At 40.6% G+C, this 10,197-nt stretch overlaps 1 protein-coding gene across 3 annotated transcripts in view; it reads left to right on the top strand.

Moving 5' to 3' along the window:
- The window catches only part of KCMF1 (potassium channel modulatory factor 1), a 47,113-nt gene extending 40,008 nt beyond the window's left edge, over positions 1-7,105 (top strand). For 2 of the 3 annotated variants that reach the window (XM_071732279.1, XM_071732277.1), the window contains exons 4-7: positions 12-113; positions 2,383-2,557; positions 4,598-4,880; positions 6,470-7,105. In XM_071732279.1, coding sequence (XP_071588380.1) covers positions 12-113; positions 2,383-2,557; positions 4,598-4,880; positions 6,470-6,731 — 822 coding nt within the window. In that variant the 3' untranslated portion in view covers positions 6,732-7,105. Of the gene's footprint in view, positions 1-11; positions 114-2,371; positions 2,558-4,597; positions 4,881-6,469 lie in introns of all 3 variants that reach the window. The other variant, XM_071732278.1, reaches the window with a different exon arrangement.
- The last annotated feature ends 3,092 nt before the right edge of the window (positions 7,106-10,197 follow it).

Here is a 10,197-nt window from a genome sequence, read left to right on the forward strand (position 1 = left end):
TGTCATTTCAGATTTGTCCAATATGTGCAGCATTACCTGGAGGGGATCCAAATCATGTCACAGATGACTTTGCTGCTCATCTTACACTGGAACACAGAGCTCCTAGAGATTTAATATCCTTTCCAAGTTGATGCAGAGTCTGTTTCATCTAGTAGCCAGGACAACTTGTTTTGATTGTTAAAGTCAAAGGGTCATACCTCTGGTTTTCATGGAACTTAAGTTGCTAAAGATCTGCATGTCAAAAATAAGGTTCATTTGCTAGATAAAAGTGTAAATACCATATTTTTAATAGACTGTAGGTATACTGGACAGTACTTCTTGCTCCAACAGCAAAAACATTTGAAGAACGTTGATACCAAGAGGTTTTTCTCCTTGCACGGGTTCATCCTGCCTGCTCAATAGTTTTCATGCTGCTTTATGTATCCAGGTTCATTATTGTGCTGTAAGTATTTTTGACATGATCATTATGATCTAAGGATAATTCAAGCTCAGCTGACTTCGATGAATAATTTTAAACTTGCTTAACTACTTCTAACACCATGTTTTAATAACATAATTTCATAGTGTTACTGACATTTTGCAACATAACTTTGAAACCTTTCAGATTTCCTGGAATCGAGGGTGTTGTTTCAGTTACCTTAGCAGCAGGCTATGCAGACTTATCTGTGCTTGGTGGCTGAAGAGCTGGAACTATTTGGTTTAATTATCTTTGTTCTAGCAGTACTTTTTTCTTTTTTATTTATTTTTTTCCCTAAGGTGAACTGATTAAACACTTTGGTTTGGGATTTTTGTTTAATGAAACACAGGCTATATAGCTTACCTACAGTTAGTAACATCTCTGAAGTATTCCTTTGTGTCTCATTAAAACAGACACAAAGACTGTTACTTTGTTAGTGGCTTTTTTGTTTGTATGATTTTTAAAAAGGAAAAGAACAACAATCTCAGTCCTGGCAACTGGAGTTCCTAAGGGATTCAGCATTTAAAAAGATGGCTCCATTTCAAGTATGGTTGCATTTGATTTCATTTAAGTGTTAGTATTGCCATGCTTTAAGTTCAGGACAGACTAAATGCATGTGAATTATTACACAGTGATTGTATCAGTGTAAGGAATTTTGGGTGTTTATTGGCTCTGCAAAGGAGTAACTTAATGCAAAGAACAGTATGAAGTCAGCTAAAAGCAATTATCTCTGTTTCACCTTTCCCTGGGGACAGGAGCAGAGCTCTGGACAGTTGAGAGGAGCGGGATGCTGAGTGGAGTGGCTCTGGCCATGAGAGGTTGGTCCCAGCTGTTCAGGGAGTTTCTCCATGGCCAGGTACCCACCAAGGCATATTCATGCCAGCTTCTCCCTTCAGCAGAGATGGAATGAGATTGAGGAGGAGGATGTGTTTTTTCTTAAGTTGTCAAGGAAGGCTGCGTGTGTTTCTTGTTATCAACTTAGTGCAGCCATTGCAAGGTATGTCCCTTACCTTCTGACAAAAAGAATTTCTAAGTGATTTGTTGATGGTCTCCTGATTTATATGAGAAAACATAAAAGGTATGACTGCAGGCATAAGCATTTGATATATGGAGAAGATGGGGGAAAAGGAAAGTGAAAAGCAGCATTGTCATAACTGGAAGCAATCATTTATTTTGGGCCAAAAGTAGAAAAGTAAAACAAAGAGTATGTGATAGAAGTAGTGGATACACCTAGAACCTGCAATTTCTTAAAGATTGAAGTGATGAAATTTTGTGGATAGAAGTATGAAGTATAAAAGTCAAAAGGAATACGTTACTTATTATATACTTATTATATAGGAATGGCAATAAACCTTTTTATTATTTACAGTACTTAACATAAGAATTGGGGAGAAAGAATAAAATCCCTATGTCTCTAATAAGATGGGCTATACGAGTAGAAAACTTCAATCTAAAAAAAAACTAAGAAATTATGCCTGATGTTTCTTAGACACCATAAAAAGCAGAAGTACAGCACTGTACACAGTGCTGAGTACTCAGCACTGAGCTGAGTATCATTGAATCATAGAATGTCAGGTTGAAAGCTACCTCAAGGATCATTTGTCCAAGCTTCTAATATTGTTGTTTATATGATATGTCAACAGCACGCTGTTGAGCTGAGACTTAAAACTTTCCACTGTGTTGATACCACCACTTCCCCTGGAGACCATTGCAATGTCTGACTGTCCTCAGTATAGGATGTATTGAGTTCAGATCACTAACTGTGAGTTACACCTCAGTTGCACAGCTGCATTGTGTACCTTAGCTTTGCTTCAGAAGCTGAACCATTATTTTACGAATGAAGAAGAGTACCCAATTATTTCACCCACCAAATGTCTTTGTAACTTAATACTCAAACTGTTCTATTTCCTTAACATCTTGGTTATGATGAATCCAGTGGTGTTCGGCACGTACGTAGGATGTTCCACCCAGGCCGGGGCCTGGGGGGTCCCCGTGCACGTAGATCAAACATGCACTTTACTACCAGTTCCCCTGGTGGGCTTTCATCTTCTCAGAGTTCGTATTCTCCAAGCAATAGGGAAGCCATGGATCCTATAGCTGGTAAGAGCTGTAACCATGAGCCCTTTGTCTTTCTAATATCGATGAAGTAAAATGCATGACAGTAGTTGCCCTGCTTTCTGCTGTAGTGAAGGTGTCTGTATTGATGTGATCCCCGGATGCTTGCAGAGGAGCCATGTGCTTGGCTGGGTTGTCACTGGGCCTGTGCATACAGATGCTGAAGCTGAAACTGCTGCCTCTTTGGCTTGTGCTTTTAATTCTAGACTGCACAAGGCTTGTTCTTAAACCTAATCTATACACAGGTGTTGTATATTTTTACAAGTGGTTGTGTCTAACTTCCATTACCTACCTTATTGCATTAATTTGCCCTGTGGATAAAGGTGTTCATGAAGGAGAGTATCTGTCTCAGTGAAGATGAGATTAGCTGAGTTTGAGTACTAATAGATGTCTCAAGTATGTTCAGTGTGCATTCAGGCTGTTGGTTGAATGCCATACTTGCTAATATCACATTTTTTCAGGTGTAGCTGTAAATTCTTACATAAACATACTGTTGCAACAATGTTAGTGTATTTTGGCCAGGTTTAGAAAATATATGTGAGGTGAGAAGGGCCCACCATTTTCAGCCCCAGAAAATAATGAAGTTATGTCTTTGGGATTCCCAGGAATAACTTGTTTGGCAGATGTTTAGCTTCAATATGAAAATAACTGTTTTTTTCCAGGGAAGAAAAAATAGAGAATTAAGACAATTTTGACCACAAATACAATTCTTCCTAAGGAAAAATATAAACATTTTTATGCAGTATTCTGACTATGTAAGTGTTAAGTGCCAGGGAAACCTCAGAATTTCTGCCATAATCGGCTTTTGCTTCAAATGCCAAGAAGGAAGAGTGCTTATAGTGGAGCTCCCTGCTATCATGTTGTACCTTCTTCAGAGGGAAAGTAGCCAGCCAGACAGCTTAATGAGGCATTGCCCCTGTGAAACAGGAGCTGTGGCTCCACTGCCTTCCTTAATCCTGGTCTCCTTTACTGCCTTCTGCTGGCTCTGGTGTCCTGCTGGCTCTCTCTGAGACCTGATTTAACTCAATAATCCCATCAAGAGAAGAAAACAAATAAAGTGGGGTCACAGGAGTAGAGTTGGTTGAAGGAGGGAGGATGTTTGTGAAGCTTTCAGAGAAAAGCCTCACCTTTTTCTTACAAGGACAGAAGCTCACTGAAATGTGGAGTGGCTGCTGAGGTTTGTTTTCAGCCTCATGGGGCCCTCCCAGTTAGCAGCAGTTAATATGAGGAAGAAATGCCAATCTGGTGAACCTTTTTTTTTGGTGGAAGCAGTGCTTTTGTATGTAGAGTTCAGTTGCACATTGAGCTGGGTGTCCTGTACAAAGACTCTAGTCTCAGCCTCTGGTCTGTTTCCTAAATACTGTTTCTCTATACTCCAAGCTTTAACTTGTGTTTTAACTTAAAGTGAGAAAACATACATTTAAATCTTGTCTGGGAGTTACTTATGTCTTCCCTTACTACTGGGAGTAGTAAGAAAGACAATCAGAATTTTTCTACTTAAAATAAGTTTATAGTCTGTTTATAGTTTACATATTTTTTACATTTTTTTTCAACATGTGGCATTTTCTAGTAATTTAAAAGGAATTAAAAGTTATTTAATCTTGGTATTGCTATCAGTGCTGGTAAAAATTACCTGGCCATCCTGAGTTACTGACATGAAAAGCAACTATATTTTGCTTTATTCCATCAAAGAAAGCCTGACTCAGGAGGACTGTATTTAATGCAATGTGAGGAAAATAGTCATGACCTACATAGTAGTTTTGTAGCTACTATGGGGCAGGAGCAGTACTGTCCCCTATTTCCTCTGCCCTTGCATCAGGTACAGCAAGCAAATGACATAAATACCTTCTACACTGGGTGCAGAGGAGATTATACAGTAATTTGTTGCACTGAGCAGTAATTTCCTGCTGATATTTATTTCAAAAACTTAATTGGGGTGAAGCTTGCTGTAAGCATTCCATCCCTTTACATTGTGTAATTCTTATTTAAGATCTTTCATCATGGGAACTTTCTCTTCTCTGGCAGAGCTTTTATCTCAGCTGTCAGGTGTGAGGCGTTCTGCAGGAGGACAGCTCAACTCCTCTGGCCCCTCTGCTTCTCAGTTACAGCAGCTGCAGATGCAACTGCAGTTGGAAAGACAACATGCACAGGCAGCAAGACAACAACTGGAGACTGCACGTAATGCAACCAGACGCACCAACACGATCAATGTCAACACCACTATGGCACAGTCTACAACAACAACCAACACATGTAACACGGAGAACAGTCAGCAGACCATTCAGAATTCCCAGTTTCTTCTTACAAGGTAACTTGTTTTGTGTATTTACTGTTTACCATTTCTGTTAGACTCAGTTCTGATCAAGATATAGAGCTCAATGAAACCTAAATGTTTGGAGTTAGGCACATGCCCTGATAAAGCAGTGCCTGATCAAATATATCCCAGATGTAACAGGTTAATTAACCATACAGAGTGTGTCCACAGTAGCTATAACCAGTGGTTACAGGATGTGGAATTCATTCACATTTATTACATGAAAGTAAACTTGGTAATATATAGCTTGTAGCTGGCCCAGAGAGAATTAGTCTGCTTTTGGGAAGCCAGCTCTAGCTGACTGCAGAAATATCCTGATGTGTTCTAGTGTTGGCAAAAGAGAGAGGCAATCTCTCATAAGTGCACTGTACTATTTCTGATGCACCTGGGGAAGTGTTTAAAGAATTACATTTGAAGATGGATTTCTGCAAATCTTGAGGAGGAGATTGGTTTTTAATTTTGGCTAAGTTACTTAAGAATCCAGGCAGAGGACTTCTGTCTGGAACAAACATATTGAGCTTTTGTTTGCATTTATAACATCTCAAAAAAACTATTTCCTGTCTGCTCCTGAGCAATGGGGTATGCATCAATTGCTACATCTCGACTTCAATGAGAACAAAAGGAGTAATTCTTAACTAAATTGTGCTCCTGCTTGGAACAAAACAATTATATTTCCAGCGATACAAGCACATAGACTTGAGTGTAGTGAAGAGGGAAAAAGTCTGAAGAGAGTACTGCTTAATAGGAATTAGTAAAAGTTAAAGCTGAAGGTTGAATAGGGGCTTACTTTGGGGTGAATAACAAAGTAAATAAAAGATGCCATTAATTAGCAGAATACTTACTTGGTTTAGAAGTCACACTTAGATCCCAGGATTATTGTAAATAGGAGTCGCCCACTGTGTTATCCTACTTCTTCTAGAAGGTTGGCTGTGTTTGCAAAATAAAATTGTTTCCCAAATCTCCCCTGCCACATGCTATGTCTCCTATGTCAAGAAACGTGGATTTTAGTCAATCTCATTTTTATCTAAGTGCAAAATAACGCCATGTGACATCTTTCAATCAGAAACTCATTCTTATTTGAGAAACTTAAAGTACCTCCCAAGAGTCACATTTTGTGACTTCCGGAGCTGGGGTGAGGGATTTCCTTTCCTGTCATGGAACACAATGTAACCTCAGAGAAGCAGAGGAAGGAAGGTCGAGTTGTGGTGTGCCAGTCCCTAGGCTTTATTCATGCAGTACTGTGTTTTGTGGCATATGTGAACTTAGAAGTTGTCCAAGAAACAAACCAGGCATGTGTCTAGGAAAAGACTCCTAAATAGCTGGAAACCTCAAATAGTTTTTAGTTTGCTGGTAGCCTTATGCTCCCTTGGAATGCTGTAGGGACAGGGGTGACAGGGAAGGGGTGGTTTGTTTCATGCGTGACTGCACCGAGGTGTGGCAGTGCCAAAGCTGCAGATGCTGAAGGGCACACAGGACTTCCCGAAGGAGTGGCTTTCCAGCTCTTTTCAGCACCTGCCAGCTGTGCCATCAGTGAAAGGGTCTCTCACCAACAGCCTGTCTTCTCCTCCCTTGTTGCTGTGCAGGTTGAACGAGCCGAAGATGTCGGAAGCGGAGCGTCAGTCGATGGAAAGTGAACGGGCAGACTGCAGCCTGTTTGTCCAGGAGCTTCTTCTGTCCACTTTGATGCGGGAAGAAAGTTCCTCCTCAGATGAGGATGAGCGGGGGGAGATTGCAGATTTTGGTGCTATGGGCTGTGTAGATATAATGCCTCTAGATGTTGCTTTAGAAAACCTAAATTTAAAAGAGAGTAATAAAGGAAATGAGCCTCCTCCACCTCCTCTTTGATGACATCCCACTTTGCAGACAATGTCCTCTGTGCTGTATTTGCCAATGAAAGTGGACAACAACTATCTTGGGTTTGTTTTGGTGATTGTAATTTCAGGTCTGTCACTCTTGTTACATTGTGTACATTCAAAAGAAAGAGAGAAAAGATATATATGATAATCATTTCCACTTAACTAATTTTTACTTCTAGCAGGTAAATGTAGGCTACAGCGCAGGGCAAAAAGCTCTGTGTTCTGTACCTTGACATGCAAAAGGCTCTCCTAATACTCCACATTCAAACTGAAGAGGAAAAAAAAAAGAAAAATCTCTAATGAAGCTGCTGTGTGTATTTATGAATATTAATGAATAAAAACTGCTTGGATGGTTTACCTTAACTACTGCATGACGTTTTTTGCAGCGTGCATGAGTTTCAGTGACCTTGTCATTTAAAAATTTAAATACAAGGAGTAAAACTATAAACCCCAAAGCTCTTCCATTATTCAAAGGTTACGAGACAAAAAGGTTAGTGCTGACTAGCAGTTTGTGGCCACAGAGTAGCTTTTCAATAATACATCACAGAATGACATCTCTATGTGGTTTTTCTGGACAGGATGGAAACTGCAGTGGGGTATATTGTGATCAGGGTGTGGCATTTTGCTGTATGTGACCATTACGTTGCTCTGACAGCCATCACCTCGGTGATGAACTTGCTTTTGCGCATCTCTAGGAGACACACCAGTAAGGCCACTGCTGGAAGCTACTGCAAGGGGCTTTTCTGTGCCCTGAAATCAAATGATGTTCACTTTTGTTTAAAGTTTTTCCTTTTTGTGGTTGTTAAATTTTTTAAAATTGTTAAATACATTTTATTCAGGTGTAGACAATTCATATATTCACTGCGTTTAAAAAAAAAAAAAAAAGTAAAAAAAAAAGTTAACCTGGATCATGCTGTCTTAGTGTAAAAAGCCTTTCACAGTCTCTCTCAATCATATTTTGAGTTATTTATGTGTGTGCTTCATAGTTTGCTGAGACCTATCAGTATCAGGAGAGCTTGAGGGTTTGGATTCCCAGATTGTCACTATATTACAATTTAATTCTTTATGCTAACTTTAGCACCTTTTATTTATTGTTTCTTTTGGTTATTTTTGCTGGTATAAAAAAAAAAAGTTGAAAAAGCCTTTCACTTGAATCGTGTCACCTACATGCCTATACTGTTAACCCTACTGGTTTGGGGAAAAAAAAAAAAAGGGTGGAAGTATGGTTTTCTCTCGCCCCCTGCCCTTGGTTTTTTGGTTTATTTTTCCTTTGGTGGGATTTTTGAATGTAAAGGTAGATTATATAAATAAAAGTGCACACAGCTTCTGATGAAAATTTAAACTAGGCTTATATCGTAACGGTGTCTTTCCAGATCTTTATCTCCTCACCCTCACCCTCACACCCCCCCCCCCCCCCCCCCCTTTTTCTCTGTGTCTTCTCATCTCTTGCAGCATTGATAGTATCTTAGAGTAAATTTACAGACTTGAACACCAGCTGGTGTTCACAGCAGAACTGTGTATGCTAATCCAAAATTACAGCAAAAGAAGCAACCTCATAGTCTGAAGTTTAAGTTCTATTACTTTTCTTTTTTACATCTTCAAATCCCAGTTCTTTCCACATCGAGCAGTACTAGCTTTGTTTTCTTCTAGTCTCTGCAACAGAAAATGTTTCAAGGGAAACTTTACATGAGGCCTCTGGTTATCCTGAGAGTTACCCCCAGTAGGGACTTTTTTATTGATTGTTGAGGATTTAAAAAAAATTTTGAAGCTGTAGTATTTTCAAACACATCTTCTGCACATTACAATAAGACACACGGTTCAATAAAGCATTTTCAAGACTGTTGTTCACTTGATTTTCTTTGGTTTTTATAAATTACCCAAACACTTTTGTTCCAAAAAATTCTGCAGCTTTCTTTGTTATGCCTGTATACTGAGCCAGTTCGTGTAGAAATCCTGTGTGATTTACATAAACACATTTTACAACCACGTGTTTCACCAGGTGCCTAAGTGTGTAACTAAAGTCTTCACAGGTAGGCAAGTCCAGGTTTCCATGGAACAGTGCTCGTTCTAAGCAGGCACTTCTCACTCTGTTGTTACTTGGTGCCCTAGGGCTGTGCTCCAGAGGGGATTTGCATTGCATGACTTCAGCTGCACGCTGCTTGCTTCGAAGAGAAAGCAAACCAGTGTTATCCATGTGCATTTGAATCTTGAATATAGATGCCCACTTGAATTTAAAGGTGTTCTTGCATACCACATTAACTCTTAAAATCTGCAGGGGTTTTTTAGGTTTAGGAATTATATGAAAATGGCTTCTAAAAAGGTTTTACTCTAGCAGTTTGCTGGCTCCTGTTTGCAGTAGGTGTTTTTTCTTCACTGTCACGGTGGTATTTGCTGCTAATTCCCAAGTTGCTTCGTGCTACAATAAAAAAAGCCTTTAGGAGCTTTGCAGGATAATCCTCCAGGGGGCTACTGCTTTGTAGCCTTTTCCCTGTGGGAGGTCAGAAAATTCCAAACAATTAAAAAAAAACACCAAACCGCAAACCACATCACAAGACAAACACCACTGTGTCAGAAAAGGAAGCGTTAGTAAAGGCATGGCCTGCCTTGGAACCTGTATCTGCAGCAGCCTGTGTTCTGACTTCTGTAGCTGCTGGTGGGAGCCCCGTCCCTGGTGATGCTGAATTCAGGCTCTCTGGGCGTGCAGGTTGGGAGCTGGGCTGGGACAAACCCGGGCTGCACCCCCGATTCAGGCGCTGGGCTCGGGGTTGGGTCCGGGCTCTGCTCCGGGTGCAGCAGGGGCTGCGCTGCGGGCACAGCGGGTGCGAGGTTTGCTCAGCTCCTGAGGAGTGCCAGGAGCCTCTGGGGAGGGAGCAGGCTGAAGGCTGCATACTCATTGCCAGTATTTTATGGCAGTTGATGAAGGGTACACAGACTTTGAAGGTGTTGGGGAGCAAGCTCACCAGACTGCCCATGGAAAGCTTACTTAAAATTGTGCCATGTTTTTGTAACTTGGGCTCTGCTTTAGTCAAAGGTCCTGTTATTCTTTTTCTGCTTTGGTCAGTGCCAAAGACAGACACATGACTGGTGTGATAAACAATGAAAATGCGTTTTAACTTTGATCCACCTCGAGTTTTACTTGCAGCTGTTGCAGCTGCCTTCATCAGCCCTCTGGTGTGTTTAGGGGGTGAGGGGTCTTGGCTTCTTTTTTTCCACCCTACACCCTTAGGAATGGTTTGTAAAACCTTCCTCCACAGCCTGGAGTTGTGGTCACAGGTAGTTTGAAGACACTGTAGCTTAGCCCAGAAAGGAACATCCGAATATGTACACATTTGCTGTTCTGAGACAATTCCCTGTTGGGAAGAAGTAAAGGCAATTCTCTGTTATCAGCCTGAAGTCCCAGAAGCAGAGATGCAGCTCAGAAGGCCTGAACGTGAGTGAAAGCAGTGGATTCGTCA

Source organism: Heliangelus exortis, chromosome Z, assembly GCF_036169615.1.
Source record: "Heliangelus exortis chromosome Z, bHelExo1.hap1, whole genome shotgun sequence".
Taxonomy (NCBI): Eukaryota; Metazoa; Chordata; class Aves; order Apodiformes; family Trochilidae; genus Heliangelus; species Heliangelus exortis.